Source organism: Balaenoptera ricei, chromosome X (assembly GCF_028023285.1).
Source record: "Balaenoptera ricei isolate mBalRic1 chromosome X, mBalRic1.hap2, whole genome shotgun sequence".
NCBI classification, from domain to species: Eukaryota; Metazoa; Chordata; class Mammalia; order Artiodactyla; family Balaenopteridae; genus Balaenoptera; species Balaenoptera ricei.
The window spans coordinates 121,215,382-121,237,449 of NC_082660.1; the positions used below are offsets into that span (position 1 = coordinate 121,215,382).

General features: G+C 38.4%; 1 protein-coding gene across 1 annotated transcript in view; it reads left to right on the forward strand.

Moving 5' to 3' along the window:
• The window catches only part of LOC132357197 (transmembrane 9 superfamily member 2-like), a 78,388-nt gene that overhangs the window by 53,932 nt on the left and 2,388 nt on the right, over window positions 1-22,068 (forward strand). The window contains 4 exon segments of the mRNA XM_059910476.1: window positions 7,026-7,185; window positions 8,473-8,624; window positions 11,331-11,442; window positions 14,197-14,368. Coding sequence (XP_059766459.1) covers window positions 7,026-7,185; window positions 8,473-8,624; window positions 11,331-11,442; window positions 14,197-14,368 — 596 coding nt within the window.

The following is a 22,068-nucleotide window of genomic DNA, read 5'->3' on the forward strand; positions in this document are numbered from 1 at the left end:
TCCAAAGAAGGTATACAGATTGCCAACAAACACATGGAAGAATGCTCAACGTCATTAATCATCAGAGAAATGCAAATCAAAACTACAATGAGATATCATCTCACACCGGTCAGAATGGCCATTATCAAAAAATCTACAAACAATAAATGCTGGAGAGGGTGTGGAGAAAAGGGAACCCTCTTGCACTGTTGGTGGGAATGTAAATTGATACAGCCACTAGGGAGAACAGTATGGAGGTTCCTTAAAAAACTAAAAATAGAACTACTATACGACCCAGCAATCCCACTCCTGGGCATATACCCTGAGAAAACCATAATTCAAAAAGAGTCATGTACCACAATGTTCATTGCAGCTCTATTTACAATAGCCAGGACATGGAAGCAACCTAAGTGTCCATCAACAGATGAATGGATAAAGAAGATGTGGCACATATATACAATGCAATATTACTCAGCCATAAAAAGGAACGAAATGGAGGTATTTGTAGTGAGGTGGATGGACCTAGAGACTGTCATACAGAGTGAAGTAAGTCAGAAAGAGAAAAAGAAATACCATATGCTAACACATATATATGGAATCTAAAAAAAAGAAAAAAAATGGTCAGAAGAACCTAGGGGCAAGACGGGAATAAAGATGCAGGCCTACTAGAGAATGGACTTGAGGATATGGGGAGGGGGAGGGGTAAGCTAGCACAAAATGAGAGAGTGGCATGGACATATATACACTTAAACGTAAAATAGATAGCTAGTGGGAAGCAGCCGCATAGCACAGGGAGATCAGCTTGGTGCTTTGTGACCACCTAGAGGGGTGGGATAAGGAGGGTGGGAGGGAGGGAGATGCAAGAGGGAAGAGATATGGGGACATATGTATATATATAACTGATTCACTTTGTTATAAAGCAGAAACTAACACACCATTATAAAGCAATTATACTCCAATAAAGATGTTAAAAAAATGGATTTGAATTTAAATGGAGAAGCAGTTAAACTAATGAACATATGCTTCCTAAGAGAAATTGAAGAAAGTAAAATTATTTATTTATTTTTTAAAATAAATTTATTTATATATTTTTGGCTGTGTTTGGTCTTTGTTGCTGCACGTGGGCTTTCTCTCTAGTTGTGGTGAGTGGGGACTACTCTTTGTTGCGGTGCACGGGCTTCTCATTGCGGTGGCTTCTCTTGTTGCAGAGCACGGGCTCTAGGCGTGCAGGCTTCAGTAGTTGTGGCATGCAGACTCAGTAGTTGTGGCTCGTGTGCTCTAGAGCACAGGCTCAGTAGTTGTGGCGCATGGGCTTAGTTGCTCCGCGGCATGTGGGATCTTCCTGGAGCAGGGTTCGAACCCATGTCCTCTGTATTGGCAGGTGGATTCTTAACCACTGTGCCACCAGGGAAGTCCCTAAAATTATTAAATGATGTCCTTTTCCTGCATGTAACCCCTAAAGCAGTAGGTAGAAAAGGGAACGAGTCAGCAGAGGTTGATTGGCATGTACTCAAATTTTAAAATTAGAAGAAGAAAGTTTTAATTCCAGCACTCAGTATTAGGTGAGTGACCTTGGATAAGTCCTATAACCTTTCTGATTGTCCATTTCCTTGCTTGTAATGCTTGTGTCACAGAGTCATTTAGAGAAGTAAATGAACTAATGGATTGTGAAATTGTTTTGTGAGCTACAAAGCATTTTTGGTCACTCTTTTCTTTTGTGTTCCCACTGTTCTATGTCTGTCATCTTCTATAGCATTTCCTATGTTGTAATTTATTTGTTTATCTCTGTCTCCCACTAGACTGAGCTTTTTCAGAGCAAGGATTTTTGTTTTATTTATCTTGGAACACCAGGGCCTAACACATAGGTACTCAATAAATGTTTAATGAATGTGTGAATAAATGTTTCGAGTAGGAGGTGGACCTAGGTTACCTTTTAAGTTTCCTTTTAGTTTTGCTGTTTAAGATTCCATGAAAAGGTCTAGAAATAATTAGAGATTGACAAAGGAATTCATACTTAGAATATAAAAACATGAAATTGAAGGACAGTTACAGAATCATTAAACACATATCAACATTCTAGAGTGTATTTTCAAAAGGGAAATTGTTGAGATGGGTTAATTGAGTTTATGTATAAGAAGGGAGTTTATGATTTGTCAAGTGAGAAGTAATTTTTCTGGCCCTAGAAAGATAACAGCTGAAATGAATCTCTCCAAAGCTAGGAAATGTGGCAGAGGAATATCGTGGCTAAACAAATTCATTAGAGCAGAAAGGTATTAAAAAACATTTTAAGAAGTATGGTTAAGTCATGGGAAACTAGACTCCCTTATTGAGATGCCTGAAACTGATGAGACATAAGGTGGAGCTTTTGTTGTTGTATATGTTGTTGTTTGAAAGGACTGGAAACTACATCTCCAACAGGAGCAAAGTATGAATAGATATGTCTACTGAAATAAAGTGTTGATAGACAGAAGAGACTGTGAACACAAGGAGGAAAGGTGGAGTAGAAGTAGTAAAATGAAAGAACAAATGACTGAAGTTGGTTTAGAAAGGACCAAATCACTTATAATGAGAGAGGGGGAAGCATCCAAAGCAGTGATCCTAAGTAAGAAATTGAAAAAAGATCGTAAATATGAAGGCAGTCTTAAAATCCTAAAATTAGAATGGACCTTGAGAGAATTTACAACTGAAGAATGAAACCAGAGATTCTCTAAACAGTAGACCTCAAAGCCTAACCTGGTTCAGCATGAAGTGGCTGTCACCACATTCCCTGGCTCTGATCTTTGACAAAATGTTTGGGGGAGGAGAAGATAGATGTGATTGGTCAAGTTGGTTCCTACCATAGAGACTTTATTATAGCACAGTGGAATGGAGAAAGCTTGCTCTTGAAAAAGTCACACACATCTGATTAAGAATCCCAGCTCTACTTCTTATCAGCTGTTCAATCTTCAGCAGATTACTTAATATCCCTAAAAGACATTCAGAAAGAACTCTGTCTATCCACATAACTTATGTTTTTCATATACCTGGGTTGATCATTAATTTTCCTCTTTTTTTTTCCTGTTCTTCATTTCTTTCTTTCTTTTTTTAAACACTGCTTTCTAAGACATTTCGTCAGCTTTATCTTCCAACCCTTTTATTAAGGTTTAAATTCCTCTTGTCATTTTTTAAAGATTGAAGTATAGTTGATTTACAGTGTTGTGTTAATTTCAGGTGTACAGCACAGTGATTCAGTTATACATACATACATACATACATATATATACATATATATATATATATATATATATATATATATATATATATATTCTTTTTCAGATTCTTTTCCATATAGGTTATTACAAAATATTGAGTATAGTTCCCTGTGTTATGCAGTAGGTCCTTGTTGGTTATCTATTTTATATATAGTAGTGTGTGTATGTTAATCCCAAACTCCTGATTTATCCCCACCCCCTTCCCCTTTGGTAACCATAAGTTTGTTTTCTATGTCTGTGAGTCTCTTTCTGTTTTGTAAATAAGTTCATTTGTATTTTTTTTTAGATTCCACATATAAGCACCTATTGTCATATTTTTAATTCCTAAGACCTCTTCTATTTTCTCAAAAGTCCTTTAAAATTTCCTCTTCTTGTCTCATGGCTGCAAAGTCTTCTTTAATTTCTCTGAGGATCATAGATTTTCTTGGTAAAGTTTTCTTCTGAGCTTCAGGGATCTTCTCTAAGGGACTAGCCCTCCTGTCTTCTGTGGAGGTCTTCAAGGGAAGTTGTTTGGCTCTGCAGGTCTATCAGCGTCTCAGGCTGACTTTCAACCAGCCCTCCTGGTGTTAGCCAGTCGTTCACCCCTACTTGTAGAGGTACCTGGCACTACAAATTCCTGAACCTTTTTGGAGCTCTGTGGTATAAAATTTTTTTTAAAAAATGTTTATTTATTTATTTATTTTTGGCTGCATCGGGTCTTCATTGCAGCGAACGGGATTTTTCGTTGAGGCACACGGGCTTAGTTGCCCCGCAGCATGTGGGATCTTAGTTCCCTGACCGGGGATCAAACCCTTGTCCTCAGCATTGGGAGGTAGATTCTTTTTTTTTTTTTTTTTTTTTTTTTTAATGTATGGCTGAGTATTCTGTTTTCTTTTTTTTTAATTATTTATTTATTTGTTTTTGGCTGTGTTGGGTCTTCGTTTCTGTGCGAGGGCTTTCTCTAGTTGCGGCAAGTGGGGGCCACTCTTCATCGCGGTGCGCGGGCCTCTCACCATCGCGGCCTCTCCTGTCGCAGAGCACAGGCTCCAGACGCGCAGGCTCAGCAACTGTGGCTCACGGGCCTAGTCGCTCCGCGGCACGCGGGATCCTCCCAGACCAGGGATCGAACCCGCGTCCCCTGCATTGGCAGGCAGATTCCCAACCACTGCGCCACCAGGGAAGCCCCGGGAGGTAGATTCTTAACCACTGGGCCACGAGGGAAGTCCCTTGTGGTATAAATTGAGTTGCCTCTCAGCTTTCCCTACTGATGACTTCAGATACAGGTTCCCACTTTCTACTAACTTGGTTACTATTTGTCTGTCTGCTATCTGGTTTCCAAAATTTGCTGTTAATGTCTTCTCCCCTGTATCCCCCATCCTTTTGTATTTATGCCTTTTAAAAATTCCTTTGCTATAATTTTATCAGGGTTTTGAGGAAGGAGCAGAGCTAAATGTGTGAGTTCAATCTGCCATCTTTAACCCAAAGTCTTTTAATTCTTCACGTCTTTTGTATCCTTCAGGTCTTTTATATCCATCCTTTACATTTTAACCATCACCACATTGTACAGATTTTTAACACTTTAGACTCCTTGCCTCTAGTATCTCCTCCCTTAGGTTTGTCCTTCGAAATGCTGTAGATTCACCTTCCTGGAAAACTGCGCTGTGTACCCCACAGCTTTGAGTGTACAAACCCTTCAGTTGCTTCCTGATGCTGACAGGATAAAGCCTACATTCCTTAACCTGACTTTCAAAGCCTTCCACAGTCTAGCCTCTGCCCACCTTTTCAGCCTCATCTTTTAGGCTTTCAGAAACACTCACATCCATGCCCACCCACAGCCATACTCAGCTTGTAGCTGTGATCAAACTTGTCTGGCACACATACAAGCACAGTAGCTGGGCTTGCCTGGGGGTTTATCCAGTAGACTTAGGGGTTGACCTGCTGATTTTGAATGACTAATTTAAAACTCTGTTTTATTTTTTTTGGAAAATTTAAATTATTTTATTATAAAAATTTATACAAAATAAACCATAAACACAATAGTGAAAAATAAAATTTAAACAGAGTTAAGCCAGTCCATAAAACATTTCAAATGAAAAAGTAATAACAAAAACCTTATCAGCTCGTTTGAAATTATTCATCTTTAGATATATGATGCTTTATTTCCTAGACTTAAAATAGTGATCTCATTATACTTAGTTAGGCTGTGAAATATTAAATAATATTTTAAAAAGACAAACAGATTCTTAAACTCAAGGATTAACAAATACTTGCAAAGTGATCACCAAAATCTTTGTGTATTTGTTAACAAAATTGTAAATCCAGAATACAAAACCTACTTGAAACAATCTAGCCAAATACCAGATTACTTAAATGAGAGTCGGTTTCTGAGATGGTATCAAGAGAAAATTAAAGTCTTATTTACATACAAGGTTGTGTACACAAATAGGTTTTTGTCAATATACTTTTTATTTATCTTTTATTAAGTATAGTTGAATTACAGTGTTGTGTTAATTACTGCTGTACAGCAAAATGACTCAGTTATACATATATACATTCTTTTTCATATTCTTTTCCATTATGGTTTATCACAGGATATTGAATATAGTTCCCTGTGCTATACAGTAGGACCTAGCTGTTTATCCATCCTATATATACCAGTTTGCATATGCTAATTCCAAACTCCCACTCCTACTCTCTCCCACACCCCTCCCCCTTGGCAAGTATATTTTTTAAAAGCAAATCAAACTGGCCACCATTCCTGAAAACGCCTCCTACACTATGCTGGAATTTAAAAGAACTTTTAATAACTTCAAGCCCTATCTGCACTACATGTGAGGCAGCCTTTAAGATTTCTTTACCTCCTGTACTGAAGGCCAAGAAAAAGAAACTGAAAATATCTGCATGATAGTAAAAAATTTTTCCCCATTAGTTAGAGCTATTAATAGAAATTGTAAGGCAGAATCTTTGTTGGGAAGGCTCTGAAGAAAATAAAGATGTGTGTAAGATAATTTTTAATGAACTTTCTTACAGGAAATATTTGTAAAACTCTTTGTTTTAAATGAATACTTGTCTGACTTGAGCCTTCTAATAGTCCATTTCAGTCTAGGATTCTAAAATCTTTTTTTTTAATTAATTAATTAATTTTATTTATTTTTTGGCTGTGTTGAGTCTTCATTGCTGCACACAGGCTTTCTCTAGTTGCGGCGAGCGGGGGCTACGCTTCGTTGTGGTGCACGGGCTTCTCTCATTGCGATGGCTTTTCTTGTTGCAGAGCACAGGCTCTAGGCATGCGGGCTTCAGTAGTTGTGGCTCGCGGGCTCTAGAGCGCAAGCTCAGTAGTTGTGGCGCACGGGCTTAGTTGCTCCGCGGCATGTGGGGTCTTCCTGGACCAGGGCTCGAACCCGTGTCCCCTGCATTGGCAGGTGGATTCTTAACCACCGCACCACCAGGGAAGTCCCCTAAAATCTGTTTTTAATATATGTATTTTCTTAATTGTGTTCACTATATTGCATATTGAGTTTTTCGGTAGTATATTATTCCACACCTTATTTATTTTCTGCTAGACTCTTGAGCTGCAAAGATGAGTGGAATGTAGAAATTATGTCCTATAATAAACTGCTATCTTATTATATGGTATTGAGTTTAAGCTCCAGCTCAATGACTGGGTTTATACAGTGTGATTTAATATTCTTCTAGGGTTTAACCTAGTAATTTGTGATATCCTTCCCACCAAAAGAGTGTTCTGACATTCACATCAAGTATATTTATAACATTTTCCTGAAATCATAACGTTTTCTGATGACTTTTCTCCTCTAGTATCGTCTTTGCTGACCTCTTCATCATGAATCTAATTCTTTGGGTGGAAGGGTCATCAGCTGCCATCTCCTTTGGTACCCTGATAGGTATCCTCACAATGTCGTTTGGAATTTCAGTACCACTAACATTTTTGGGTGCATACATTGGAAGCAAGAAAAAGGTAAACTTTAAAAATACTTCTTTTGACCATTGAGTGATGTCTGAAATAATACCTCCATGTGTATAGACTATACATGGAATGGAAGATGTACCATTGGAGAAAATGACAAAGAATAATCATTTAGGGATAAAAGACTTTTACAAATTGTAAATGACAGACAGTAACACTTTAAAAGGCATTCTTTAATGTATTTCTCATTTTATGGGTTGTTTATATTTCCCTCTCTCTCTGATGGGCACGATTAAAAGGATATATTGTAGGAAGGCTGACTTTAAGAAAGTCAGAAAAATAATAAGATTATATAGTTGGGGGAAGAAAGCCAAGATACAATCCAAGAAATGAGGCTGCTCAGTTTACAGATTTTTTTCTTTTCCATTATGGTTTATCCCAGGATATTGAATATAGTTCCCTGTGCTATACAGTAGGACCTTGCTGTTTAACCATTCTATATGTAATAGTTTTCATCTACTAATCCAGTTTACAGATCTGAAGTTAGCCTATTCCACGTATAGGGAAAAGGAGCAGTATACCAAAAAGACTAAATGAGGCCACACTGCAAAAGGGTTGTATTTTAAAGATATAGCATGAGTTTGCAGGGGAGAAATCAGAAAAGACAAAACAGGAGGTGGAGTTCCACAGAGAGCAGAAAAAGAAAATTTTCTGAAAGCTATTGACAAAGTTTCAGAGGCAAATTATTAAACAAATTCTAAGAGAGAACTTTTGGACATCATATATTATTTCGTATTGCAATAGTCACTAGTGAGTTTTGTCTAATCTCTCCCTTGAAATTTGTAAGAAAAGATAAACATCCTTATTGTTTAGCTGTGTCCTATCTAGTATGCTGGCCACTAGACACCTGTGCCTTTTGAGTACTTGGAATGTGGCTAGTCTGAATTATGTGCTGTAAGTGTAAAATACACACTGGTTTTCAACCACTTAGAACAACAACAAGAGGAATACAAAATATCTGATTAATAATTTTTATATTGATCACAAATTTAAATGATAGTATTTGGACATGTTAGATAATTAGATCAGATAAAATATACTAATACATTAATTTTACCTGTTTTTTTTTTTTTACTTTTTAAAATGCAGCTACTAAAAAATTTGATACGGCATTTGTGGCTTGCATCATAGTATTTCTGTTGCACAGCATTGGTCTAGCCTCTGCCCACATAACTGCTCTTGGAAATATTCAGATTCAAGATTGTGTATTTTGATGGTATCTGTATAAACTTACTTCACTTTTGTTTCATTCTGATTTTCATTTCATTTATTTTCGAGCAGTTTAGGTATCCAGTTCGCACAAACCAGGTTCCCCGTCAGATTCCTCAACAGACTTTCATTAGAAAACCACTTTTTGGCCTCATCATCAGTGACATTTTACCTTTTGGCTGTATTTTTATTCAACTCTTTTGCATTCTAAACAGTATTTGGTGAGTATTTTATCTTCATAATTTCAAAAATATTAAATGTTAATAAATTAATTTTTTTATATGTCAAAGAGGTTAAATTCTGGTATGGTAAAACTTTATTTGCTACCCTGTTTTATCCAGGAAATAGCAATCTGACCTGAGGGAATTTCCTAGGAAACTAAGACTTAATTCACAAAATTTTAAAGCTACTTTTGGATGGAAACGTCTATAAAGATTTCCTTTTTGGAAATTAATAACCTCTTTTTAAGCCTTTCCAGGTGACTTAGAAAAGTTGGTCTCAAACTGTGCTTCTTTGAGACTTTGCAAGGGGTGGGATGGGGGTGTCCCTTGGAGGGAGGTGCGTAAAGATGGGAAGGGGCAGCTCTGATTTGTATCCGTTTTCCATACTGGCCTTCCATGCAAGATTTCATTTAGAGTTTCTCTGCTAAAAATAATTTGAAGACCACTGATTTTGGGTCTTCATCTGTACTGAGCTATAAGTAATAGTTTTCTATCTTCCTTTCTGTCAACTGTTAGTTGTGATGTCAGATGCCTTTTCCTTATAACTTTCCTCTTTTCATCTACTACTTTTAATCTGTTGTAATTTAAGAAGTCTAATAACCAAGATAGTTAGAAATGCATGTGAAGTAAGAACAGGTACTCTCTGATTAAAGTGCCACAGCTTTAGTGCCCCTGCTTTGTGACAGCTATTTCAGTTGCTCCAAGTCCCTTTTTTTCTTACTTCCTGATTCTTGACAGCATTTTGGTTTCGGGAGCTGGCCAAGTGGGGTGTTACTGTGGAAGGATTTGTGGAGAGGGGGCAAAGGCACCATAAAATAAAATAAGATAAGGTAAAATAAAATAAATAAAATGCAGTCGCCAACTGTGTGTGTTTATAACACTTTTGTCCCAAAGGAATCTTCTGGACAAAACTTTGAAGTCCTTGGAAATTAGGCTTAATCACGTACATTAATTGCTCACCGTTTAAACAGCATTGTGTCAAAGTTGTTTAAAAGATAAGCAATAAAATCTGTTACCTTGTCAGCAACTAAATATTTAACATGCTGCTAAATAGATTATAGTAACCAAATTTTCCAGATGTTTTTGATGGAAAAGTAACTTTAAAGCGAAACTGAAAGGTTCTTTAGATGAATTAATTTTAAAAAGTTTTTTTTAACTTTTTACTTTATATTGGAGTAGAGTTGATTAACAATGTTGCGATAGTTTCAGGTGTACAGCAAAGTGATTCAGTTATATGTATACATGTATCTATTCTTTTTCAAGTTCTTTTCCCATTTAGGTTGTTACAGAATATTGAGCAGAGTTTCCTGTGCTATGCAGTAGGTCCTTGTTGGTTATCCATCTTAAATACAGCAGTGTGTACATGTCAATACCATATTCCCTAACTATCCCTTTCCCCCCACCCTTCCCCCCGGTAACCATAAGTTCGTTCTCTAATAGATGAATTAATTTTTGTTTCAATGAGAAACAGCACGCTTGTTGTGTACAACTTTGTATATATTTATTAACTCTAGAGATGATTCTCCCCAACCTCCATCCTTCATCTTCACCCCCAGGTGTATATCTTACATGAGGTTTTAAAATGGGATATAGGGGCTTCCCTGGTGGCGCAGTGGTTGAGAATCTGCCTGCCAATACAAGGGACAGGGGTTCGAGCCCTGGTCTGGGAGGATCCCACATGCCGCGGAGCAACTGGGCCCGTGAGCCACAGTTACTGAGCCTGCGCGTCTGGAGCCTGTGCTCCGCAACAAGAGAGGCCGCGATAGTGAGAGGCCCGCGCACCGCGATGAAGAGTGGCCCCCGCTTGCCACAACTAGAGAAAGCCCTCGCAGAGAAACGAAGACCCAACACAGCCATAAATAAAATAAATAATAATTAAAAAAAAAAAAAAAAGATCATGCTACCTATCATGTTAAAAAAAAAAAATGGGATATTGATCGGTTCACCAGGTTCTTCTTCTCTTCAGAAGGCTTTTAAAAATGTATATTTCTTATCCCAATTTAGTCAGCTCGCTCTATAATAATGAAAGAAATTACTTCATTCCTTCGATGTTTGACCTAAATGTAATTCACACATAGATATTTTTAAAGATGCATGTTTGAAAGTATATTTAATAGAATTATGTGTGTCATGCTATAAAGACCTATTTGGGGAAGCTACCTGTCAACAGACCTCCAAAGGCAAAATGGCGTGTGAGTCTGTGGTTTTCTGTTGTCTAATGTAGTCGCTGGTATTTATGGCATTTACAACCTTCCATTTCTAAAGAGAAAGCATGTTTTTAAATGTGTGTAGAGAAAATTGATGGGTCTCAAGTGAAAACTAAATTATAGGATCAGAGAAATATGGGTAAGTAGCAACACTGATTCTGATGAGAGAGGATATGGCCAAACTCTGAAGCTGTGTAGGTAAGGGAATATATATGTATATATATATGTGTGTGTGTGTGTGTGTGTGTGTATATATATATATATATATATATATATATATATATGTATGTATGTGTATATATATATATATACACATATATATTCGATACTACATGGATACTACATGGATTTGATGATACTGCATGGATAGATGAAGGTTTGGAATGAAAAGCTCAAGGTGAGAAAAGTGTGTGACAGTTTACTGTATAGAGTTGGACGGATCTTTCTGTGTGTATCGTTAAGTTAAAGGTTATTTTAAAGCTGTCGTTTTTCTTTTCAGGTCTCATCAGATGTACTTCATGTTTGGCTTCCTTTTCTTACTCTTTATAATTCTCCTGATTACTTGTTCAGAAGCTGCCGTTTTGCTGTGTTATTTTCATTTGTGTACTGAGGTAAAGACATAGGAAACTAATGCATCTGAAGCTTTGTAAACTTGCATTATTGGAATTAGAGGTGTGTGTTGAGAAAGGAATTGAAATAAATGTTAACCGCATGGTTTCTATAACCTGGGATCACTTTTATATTGTGCTTTTCTAGTGACACGTTTTAATTTTGATGCAGCTATCAAGTTAATGCTACTTTGATGGAAAATTTTTCAACAGAAAGCAATTTCTCTCTGGCTAGTTACTATAATTGCTGCGTAATATTCAGTTAACATAGAAAAATATAGGGAACTGATTTGATAGTTTAGACATATGAAAGATCTGGTTCGATGATGTTTTCTTTTTAACAATTAAAATTTTCTTGCAGCTTAGGCCAGGATTGCATCTTATGGGTTTGAGATTGCTGCTAAAGGCCCTTTCTCTTTCATTTCGTTGCCTTTCGGTTACCATGGGCATAAATAATTCTTTTTACCCCATGCCATCCCCAATTTTTTGCTGATGTCATTTTGGATAACTAAGCTGGTGGTGAACATGTTTTCTTTTCTTTTTCTTTTAAAGTTAATTAATTAATTTATTTATTTTTGGCTGTGTTGGGTCTTCGTTGCTGTGCGCGGCCTTTCTCTAGTTGCGGCAAGCAGGGGCTACTCTTTGTTGTGATGCACGGGCTTCCCATGGCAGTGGCTTCTCTTGTTGCAGAGCACGGACCCTAGGTACGCAGGCTTCAGTAGTTGTGGCACGTGGGCTCAGTAGTTGTGGTTCACGGGCTCTAGAGCACAGGCTCAGTAGTTGTGGCTCACTGGCTCTAGAGCACAGGCTCAGTAGTTGTGGCGCACAGGCTTAGTTGCTCCGTGGCATGTGGGATCTCCCCGGACCAGGACTTGAACCCATGTCCCCTGCATTGGCAGGTGGATTCTTAACCCCTGTGCCACCAGGGAAGTCCCTGAACATGTTTTCTTAAATCCCCTAAATCCCTCTTATTTTGGTAGTTTAATGTGACTCTCTAAAGGTGACAAGAGAGTTTAGGGAATGATTATTATATACATGATGTCTTAGAGCATTTTTTTCTTGAGCTATAAGAATAAAGATAAAAAATATATAATTATGTATATATTATACTTAGCTACTCATTCATTCTGTGGTACATTTTGTCATAGAAAATCTGCAACAGTCATTAATGAAACATACATTAATAGACATATAATGTGTATATTTTTATTCCTTAGAAAATGTTTTGGGGGCCCCCAAGGCCACCCACATGTTTGGTGACTCACTAGAAGGACTCATGGGACTCAGGGTATAGATGTCTTCTTGGCTAGGGTTTGTTACAGCAAAAGGATACACAACAGGATCAGCAAGGGAAAAAGACACAGGTGGAGCCTGGAAAAAAATCCATGTGCAGTCTTCCTATGCTTTCTCTCTCTCATGAGGGGACACACGAAGCATGCTCCTTTCTCCAGCAGTAAAAAAATGCAGGAATATATGTGCAACGTGTCTGCCCAGGGAAGCCCATTCGAGACTCAGCATCCAAGGTTCTTATTGCGAGCTAGTCACATAGGCACCCTCTGCCTAGCAACTCCCAAAATTCCAGACTCCCAAAAGGAAAGCAAGTGTTCACCATAAATCACATTGTTTGTACAGTCTAGGTAGAGCAAACCAGTCTCATCAGTCAGGGAATGATTAAATGCCAAATTCCCAGATATAAGCCAAGAGTCAACCTTGTAAGCAGACCCTTCTAAAGATAGCAACCTCAGACCTGCTGTTAACCCTTTTCTGCACACTTTATCCCCTTGGCCCTTGACCACAGTGCCTTTATGGTAAAATTACTATCAGGAGGGGCCCATGGGGCAGGATGAGACTAACCTGATTATTGACCTCAGTCATGCCTCCATGGGTCCTGAATTTAGCCAGTTGAAACAAATCCTATTAACCATAAAGGTCTGTCTTAGAGAAACAAACAGACTTATAGAAAAAGAGATCAGGTTTGTGTTGACCAGAGGCAGGGGTTGGGGGGAGGGAGAATTGGATGAAGGTAGTCAAAAAGTACAAACTTGCAGTTATAAGATAAATAAGTACTAGGGATGTAATGTACAGCATGATAAATACAATTAACACTGCTGTATGTTATATATGAAAGTTGTTAAGACAGTAAATCCTAAATTCTCATCACAAGGAAAACATTTTTTTCTGTTTCTTTAATTTTGTATCTGTATGAGATGATGGGTGCTCACTAAATTTACTGTGAAAATCATTTCATGATGTATGTAAGTCACATCATTATGCTGTACACCTTAAACTTAGATAGTGCTGTATGTCAGTTATATCTCAATAAAAATCCCAATAAAACTGAAAGGGTAAAAAAAGGTCTATCTTAAATTTCTATATTAACCTTTTTTTACCTGGCCTGAGGCATCAATTCAGGCCCAGCACAACTCTGGCCAGTAAATTGAAGCTGACCTGAAAGCCTTCCAGGGCTGAGGCAGCATCTGCAGAGAAAGGATGCACACATTAGAAGTACAATCCCCGAGGGCACACATCGTCCCCCTGGAAACCAAGAGTTTATCATTGTTAGGGCGCCCCAAGCAGGATGTACATTAGTCAGACAGTACATATTATATTAAATTTCTTATAAAACTTCCCCCTTTATTTCTTTTAATCCATAATCCTACAGAGCCTATTTTATGTTTCTTGTTATTACAATAATTGCTAACCCATGGATAGTTAGAATTTCATCTAAAAATTTGTTTTTTCTACCTCTTTTTGCAGGATTATCATTGGTGGTGGAGAGGCTTTTTTACCAGCAGTTTTACAGCTGTTTACCTTTTTTTATATGCAGTTTATTACTTCTTTACCAAACTTCAAACCACGGGCATTGCAAACACCATTTTGTACTTTGGGTACACGATGATCATGGTCTTGATTTTCTTCCTTTTCACAGGTAAGCACAGAATTACTTTGTGTATTTCAGATTCTCTAAAAAGACTTGGGGATAGCCATAATATAATAAGCATCAATTAACAATTAATGGAAGGAAGAGGGAACAAAGTCATCATGTTCATTTTTATGCTTTGGAGATAAAAGATTGCAAAGCCCGGGGAGCTGGAGGGACCTTATGTACTTAGCTGTAAGACTGTCTCTTGTGAATGTTTTTAAACAGTAGGGATGTGTTCCAAAGCACAGTAAGGGTTATGTGTAATCACCTTTGAATAGCTCCCAAGCATAAAAAATTAACTCACTTGAATAACTTTTAAATGAGTAAAATGAGATTAAGTCAATATAAGCAATTATAGGTGAGGAACAAGATGTATACTTCTCAGGATTACTCATTTGGGATTGTTATTTGGGTTCCGCTGTGATGGAAACTTTTCTTTAGATTAATGCTTGAAGCAGGTGAAAAAATGGCATGGTCTCTAAGATGATCCTGTCGGAGAAATAATGAAGATGGAGAGCTTTATGCCCTTTCTAACCCAAGGGAAGCAGCGGTCCATCTCTACCTGCCTCACTTTTAAGTTCTGGTTTTAGCTCAAGTCATATCACTTGTGTAGATCAGTTTGGAACATTTCAAGTATTTTTCTCTGATTTTAACTCTCGGGTTCAACAAATATGCAAAAATTAACAGTGGAAATTTGTCAGAAATCAAAGCCTTAAGACACATGTAAACATTACCTGAGAAACTGGGCATCTTGGTGGTGGCTCCTTTCGGTGCTTTTCGTGTACTGCTGCTCTCAACTCCTCAGTAAAGGGAAGACTGGGCAGGCCTTCTTTCATCTCTCAGCCACCAGAAGTTCTATTTAGGGACCTCCCTGGCGGTCCAGTCGTTGGGACTCCGCTCTTCCACTTCCACTGCTGGGGGCCTGTGTTTGATCCCTGGTTGGGGAACTTAAAAAGTTCTATTTAAAACCAAAAGCCTGAGAGCATCTCACCATTCTAGTCTACCAGCCTCCTCATGTTTGTTTTTTTTTTAAATTAATTTATTTATTTATGACTGTGTTGGGTCTTCGTTTCTGTGCGAGGGCTTTCTCTAGCTGTGGCAAGCGGGGGCCACTCTTCATCGCGGTGCGCGGGCCTCTCACTATCGCGGCCTCTCTTGTTGCGGAGCACAGGCTCCAGACGCGCAGGCTCAGTAGTTGTGGCTCACGGGCTTAGTTGCTCCGCGGCATGTGGGATCTTCCCAGACCAGGGCTCGAACCCGTGTCCCCTGCATTGGCAGGCAGATTCTCAACCACTGCGCCACCAGGGAAGGCCCCTCATGTTTGTTTTTGAGGTTTTTAAGCTTTTTACTGAAATATGCGTGCAGAAAAGTGCACACATCGTAAGTGTAGAGCAGTGAGCACAATCTGTAACTGACACCCACGTTAATAAACAGTACGTGATCTGCATGCCCAAAGCCACTGTTGGGCCTCTTTCCATTCACCTTCCCCAAAAGGCAACCACTATCCTGACTTTTAACAGCATCGGTTAATTTGGCCTGTTTTTGATTTGTAGGTAAATGGAATCATACGAGATCTACTCTTTTACGTCTGGCTTCACTGGGGTCTGGTTTCTTTTTCTCAAGATTGTTTGCGAATTTCATCCGTATCACTGTGCGTACATGTCGTCTCTGCCCCTCATGTGTTCTGTTTTGGGTTTCTCCCCCTGTGAGTTACTGGCTTTTCTATTTGTGTAATGTGCAGTTAGATGGATTATGTTTTCTTTTCTTCATTACCTAACACTTTGACTCAGGCTGCCTTTTTCTGGGAGTCTTATATTACAACAGCTTCTTTCAGAAGTTAGATGTCATCCCAAATGGTCACATTGCTGACAAAAATCTGTGCCCTTTGGTTGGCTCCACCACTTGAATTGCTTCTGTCGCTAATATGTGACTCTCCAAGGCTCTCAGTGGTCTCTTGCCAAATCTAAGGCCTTTCCCTGGTCTTCATCCTCCTTGGCTTCTTAGCTAAATACTACTCAACACCTATTCTATGAAATTCTCCCAGCATGATTGGCATTCTTCTTCTTGTACCACGCTGTGAATTCTTTTGTTTTCCTCCCTCTTCCTGTCACCTAACTCTAGCCTTTATCAAGGGTTCAGCTTTCAGCATTTCAGTCCTTTCTTTCTACACTCTCCCTTTTAGAGCTTATTTAGTTCCAGGGCTTCACTTATCTCCTCAGTGCTGACAGCTCCCAAATCTGTATCTCTAGTCATAACCTCTCTCCAATTATATTCTGAACATTTGCATGTCGCATTGGTACTGCCAACTCGGCATGCCCCAGAAAGTGAATGTAGCACTTCCTTTCCCCCCAACTGACTCATCTTAATTGCTCTCTTCCTTTGACCATCATCTCTAATCTCTCATCTCCTTGGCTTATTTTGCAGGAATTCTTAACATAGCCCTTCCATGCTTTATAGTTAATTAATTACAACTCCCCTATTTATTCTTCTTCAGAAGCCTCTTATTCTGTCTTACACTGCGCTAGACCCTGTGCTAGGTGCTGGGGACATAGCGGTGAAGAAGACAGGTAAGGTCCCCTGCTTTTGTGGATCTTATATTTTAATGGATGGAAGACAAAGAAGGAATTATGGGTTTGATGAGCTTTGTGAAAGAAATGATATTGAAGAAGAGGTGGATAATCAAGTGTTTCAAACAGAGGTGACAGCGTGTTCAAAAGTCCTAAAGTGAGAAGGAGTATGACATCTTCAAAGAACACAGAGAAGTTCAAGATGGCAAGAGAAGGAAGGTGGCACTAGGTGGCAATAGTGATTAGAGACATAAGGAACTTGCAGATCTTACCAGGGTCTTAACAACTCTACTGTACTAGGGAATTTAGATTTTATTGTAGGAGTGATGGGAAGTTGAGGGGGTTTAAATAGGGAACTAATGTGATAATATCACTCTTCTTATTTGAAAGCTTTAATAGTGCCATACTTCTCTATCAAGTTCTAAACGTCCCTTGGTGTTTGGGCTCCTGTTCTGCCTACTCAGCGTATTTTCTAAGCCTCTTAAACTGAACCATTTACTGAGTTTAGGCGTGTCTCCTCCTGACTTTTTTTTTAATATATATATTTTAAATTTATTTATTTTATTTATTTATTTTTGGCTGCATTGGGTCTTCGTTGCTGCGCACGGGCTTTCCCTAGTTGCAGCGAGCGGGGGCTACTCTTCGTTGTGGCACACGGACTTCTCATTGCGGTGGCTTCTCGTTGCGGAGCACAGACTCTAGGTGCGTGGGCTTCAGTAGTTGTGGCATGCGGGCTCAGTAGTTGTGGCTCGCGGGCTCTAGAGCGCAGGCTCAGTAGTTGTGGCACATGGGCTTAGTAGCTCCGCGGCATGTGGGATCTTCCCGGACCAGGGCTTGAACCCGTGTCCCCTGCGTTGGCAGGCAGATTCTTAACCACTGCACCACCAGGGAAGCCCTCCTCCTGACTTTTTTAGCATGTCTCCCCAGCTAACTTGGAATCTCCTTGAGAACAGGGACCACATCGTATGCCTATTTTATATCCTTTATAGTGCTAAGCACATGGTTCTTCTTGAATTACATAGAGCATGAAAGACAGGAGATACCATTATGGTATAATGTTTCCATATCTATTTTATTTTATTTTAAATTAAAAAAATGTTTAGATTGAAGTATAATTGACATACAACATTGTATTAGTTTCTGGTGTACAACATAATGATTTGATATTTGTATATATTGCAAAATGATCACCACAATAAGTCTAGTTAACGTCTGTCATCATACACAGTTACAAAATTTTTGGAGTAGATGAGAACTTTTAAGATGTATTCTCCTAGCAACTTTCAAATATGCAGTACAGTATTATTAATTATAGTCACTATGCTGTACATTACATCCCCATGACTTATTTATAACTGGAAGTTTGTACCTTTTGACCCACTTCACCCATTTTGCCCACATCCTCTCCCCACCCTCCAGCCTCTGGAAACCACCAATTTGTTCTTTGTATCTATGAGCTTGGTTGTTTTTTTTGTTTGTTTGTTTTTGTTTTTTAGGATCCCACATGTAAGTGAGAGCATGCGGTATTTGTTTTTCTCTGTCTGACTTATTTCACTTAGCATAATGCCCTCAAAGCCCATCCATGTTGTCACAAAAAGCAGGATTACATTCTTTTTTATGGCTGAATAATATTCCATTGTATACATATACCACATTTTCTTTATCCATTTATCCATCAGTGGACACTTAGGTTGTTTTCATATCTTGGCTATTGTAAATAATGCTGCAGTGAACATGGGGTACATGTATCTTTTTGAGTTAGTGTTTTCATTTTCTTTGGCTAAATACCCAAAACTGGAATTGCTGGATCTTACAGTAGTTCTATTTTTAATTTTTTTTTTCTTTTGGCTGTGTTGGGTCTTCGTTTCTGTGCAAGGGCTTTCTCTAGTTGTGGCAAGCGGCGGCCACTCTTCATCACGGTGCGCGGGCCTCTCACTATCGCGGCCTCTCTTGTTGGGAGCACAGGCTCCAGACGCGCAGGCTCAGTAGTTGTGGCTCACAGGCCTAGTTGCTCTGCGGCATGTGGGATCTTCCCAGACCAGGGCCTGAACCCGTGTCCCCTGCATTGGCAGGCAGATTCTCAACCACTGCGCCACCAGGGAAGCCCTATTTTTAATTTTTTGAGGCACCTCCATACCATTTTCTGTAGTGGCTGCACCAATTTATATTCCTATCAACAGTGCACCGGGTCCCCTTTTCTCCACACCCTTGCCAACACTTTTTATTTATTGTGTTTTTGATAATTGCCATTCTAACAGGTGTGAGGTGATATCTCATTGTGGGTTTGATTTGCATTTCCCTGATGATTAATGCTGTTGAGCATCTTTTCATGTACCTTTTGGCCTTCTGTATGTCTTCTTTGGAGAAACGTCTATTCAGATCCTCTGCCCATTTTTTTGTAATAAAATGCTTACATCTATCATAACAGCCCTAAAATCTTTGTGGAGGGTGTATATATTTTTTCCTTTCCAGTTTTTTTGAGATTTTTATTGAGATATAGTTGACATACAGCACTGTATAAGTTTAAGGTGTGCAGCATAATGATTTGACTTACATAGTCATGAAATGATGATCACAGTAAGTTTAGTGAATATCTGTCGTCTCATATAGTTACAAAATAGAAGAAATAGAAAAAATTTTTTTCTTGTGCTGAAATTTACTTTCAGCAACTTTCGTATATAACGTACAGCAGTGTTAATTATATTTATCATTGTACATTACAACCCTAATACTTATTTATCTGATAACTGAAAGTTTGTACCTTTTGACTGCCTTCATCCAATTCCTCTTCACCCACCCCTCACATCTGGTAACTACAAATCAGATCTCTTTTTCTATGAGTTTGTTTGTTTGTTTGTTGAAGTATAATTGACCTACAGCACTGTGTTAGTTCCTGGTACACAGCATAGTGATTTGATATTTCTATCCATTTCAAAATGATCACCATGATAAGTCTAGTTACCATCTGTCACCATACAAAGATTTGCATAATCATTGACTATATTCCCCACACTGTACATTTCATCCCTTGACTTATTTATTTTGTAACTGGAATTTTGTATCTCTTAATCTCCATCACCTATTTCACTCCTCCACCTACCCCTCCACCCCCGGCAACCACCTGTTTGTTCTCTGTATCTATGACTGTTTCTATTTTGTTACGTTTGTTCAATTGTTCCGTTTTTTAGATTCCACATACAAGTGAAATCATACAGTATTTGTTTTTCTCTGTCTGACTTATTTCACTTAGCATAATACCCTCTAGGTCCATCCATGTTGTCCCAAATGGCCAAATGACAAGATTTAATTCTTTTTTTATGGCTGAATTATATATATATATATATATATACACAAACATATACCACATCTTATTTATCCATTCATCTATTGATGAGCACTTAGGTTGCTTCCATATCTTGGCTACTGTAAATGATGCTTCAGTGAACATAGGGGTTCATATATCTTTTTTTTTATGATTTCACTTTTATGTGGAATCTAAAAACAAAACAAATGAACAAACATAACATATATCTTGAATTAGTGTTTTTGTTTTCTTCGGATAAATACCCAGGAGTGGAATTGCTGGATCATGTGGTGGATCTATTTTCATTTTTTTCAGGAATCTCCATACTGTTTTCTACAGTGGCTGCACCAATTTGCATTCCCACCAACAGTATACAAAGGTTCCCTTTTCTCCACACCCTCACCAACACTTGTTATTTGTTATCTTTTTGATGATAGCCATTCTGACAGGTGTGAAGTGATATCTCATTGTGGTTTTGATTTGCATTTCCCTGATGATTAGTGACATTGAACATCTTTTCATGTGCCTGTTGGCCTTCTGTATGTTTTGTCTTCTCTGAAAAAATGTCTGTTCAGATCCTCTGCCCATTTAAAAACAATTTTTTTAATAATTTTTTTTGATGTAGACCATTTTTTTAAAAAGTCTTTGTTGAATTTGTTACAATATTGCTTTTGTTTTATGTTTTGGCTTGTTGGCTGCAAGGCATGTGGGATCCTAGCTCCCCGACCAGGGATTGAACCCTCACCCCCTGCATTGGTAGGCAAAGTCTTAACCACTGGACTGGCAGGGAAGTCCCGCTCTACACATTTTTAATTGGATTTTTTTGGGGGGGGTTATTGCTATTGAGTTGGATGAGTTTTTTTCAAAAATATATTTTGGATATTAACCCCTTATCAGATATATGATATGCAAGTATTTTCTCCCATTCAGTAGGTTGCCTTTTCATTTTTGTTGATGGTTTCCTTTTCTGTACAGAAACTTTTTAGTTTGATGTAGTCCCACTTGTTGATTTTTGCTTTTGTTGCCTTTGCTTTTGGTGTGAAGTCAAAAAAATCATCACCAAGACTGATGTCAAGGAGCTTACCTCCTGTATTTACTTTTAGGAGCTTTATGGTTTCAGGTCTTTAATCCATTTTAAGTTAATTTTTGTGTCCAGTTTCATTCATTTGCGTGTGACTGTCCTGTTTTCCCAACACCATTTATGAAGAGACTATCCTTTCTCCATTGTATATTATTGGCTCCTTTGTCATAAATTAGTTGACCATATATGTGTGGGCTTATATCTGGGCTCTCTGTTTTGTTCCATTGATTTATGTATTTGTTTTTATGCAAATACCATACGGTTTGGATTACTATAGCTTTGTGTTATAGTTTGAAATCAAGGGATTGATACCTCCAGCTTTGTTCTTGTTTCTCAAGATTGCTTTGGCTACTTGGGATCTTTTGTGGTTCCATACAAATTTTAGGATTGTTTGTTCTATTTCTGTGAAATTACCACTGGACTTTTATTTTATTTTTATTTTTATTATTATTTATTGACCATGCTGTGAAGCATGTGGGATCTTAGTTCCCTGACCAGGGATCAAACCTGCGCCCCCTGCATTGGAAGCACAGAGCGTTAACCACTGGATCACCAGGGAAATCCACCACTGGACTTTTTTTTTTTTTTTTATTAATTTATTTATTTGTGGCTGTGTTGGGTCTTCGTTTCTGTGCGAGGGCTTTCTCTAGTTGTGGCAAGCGGGGGCCACTCTTCATCGCGGTGCGCGGGCCTCTCACTATCGCGGCCTCTCTTTTTGCGGAGCACAGGCTCCAGACGCGCAGGCTCAGTAGTT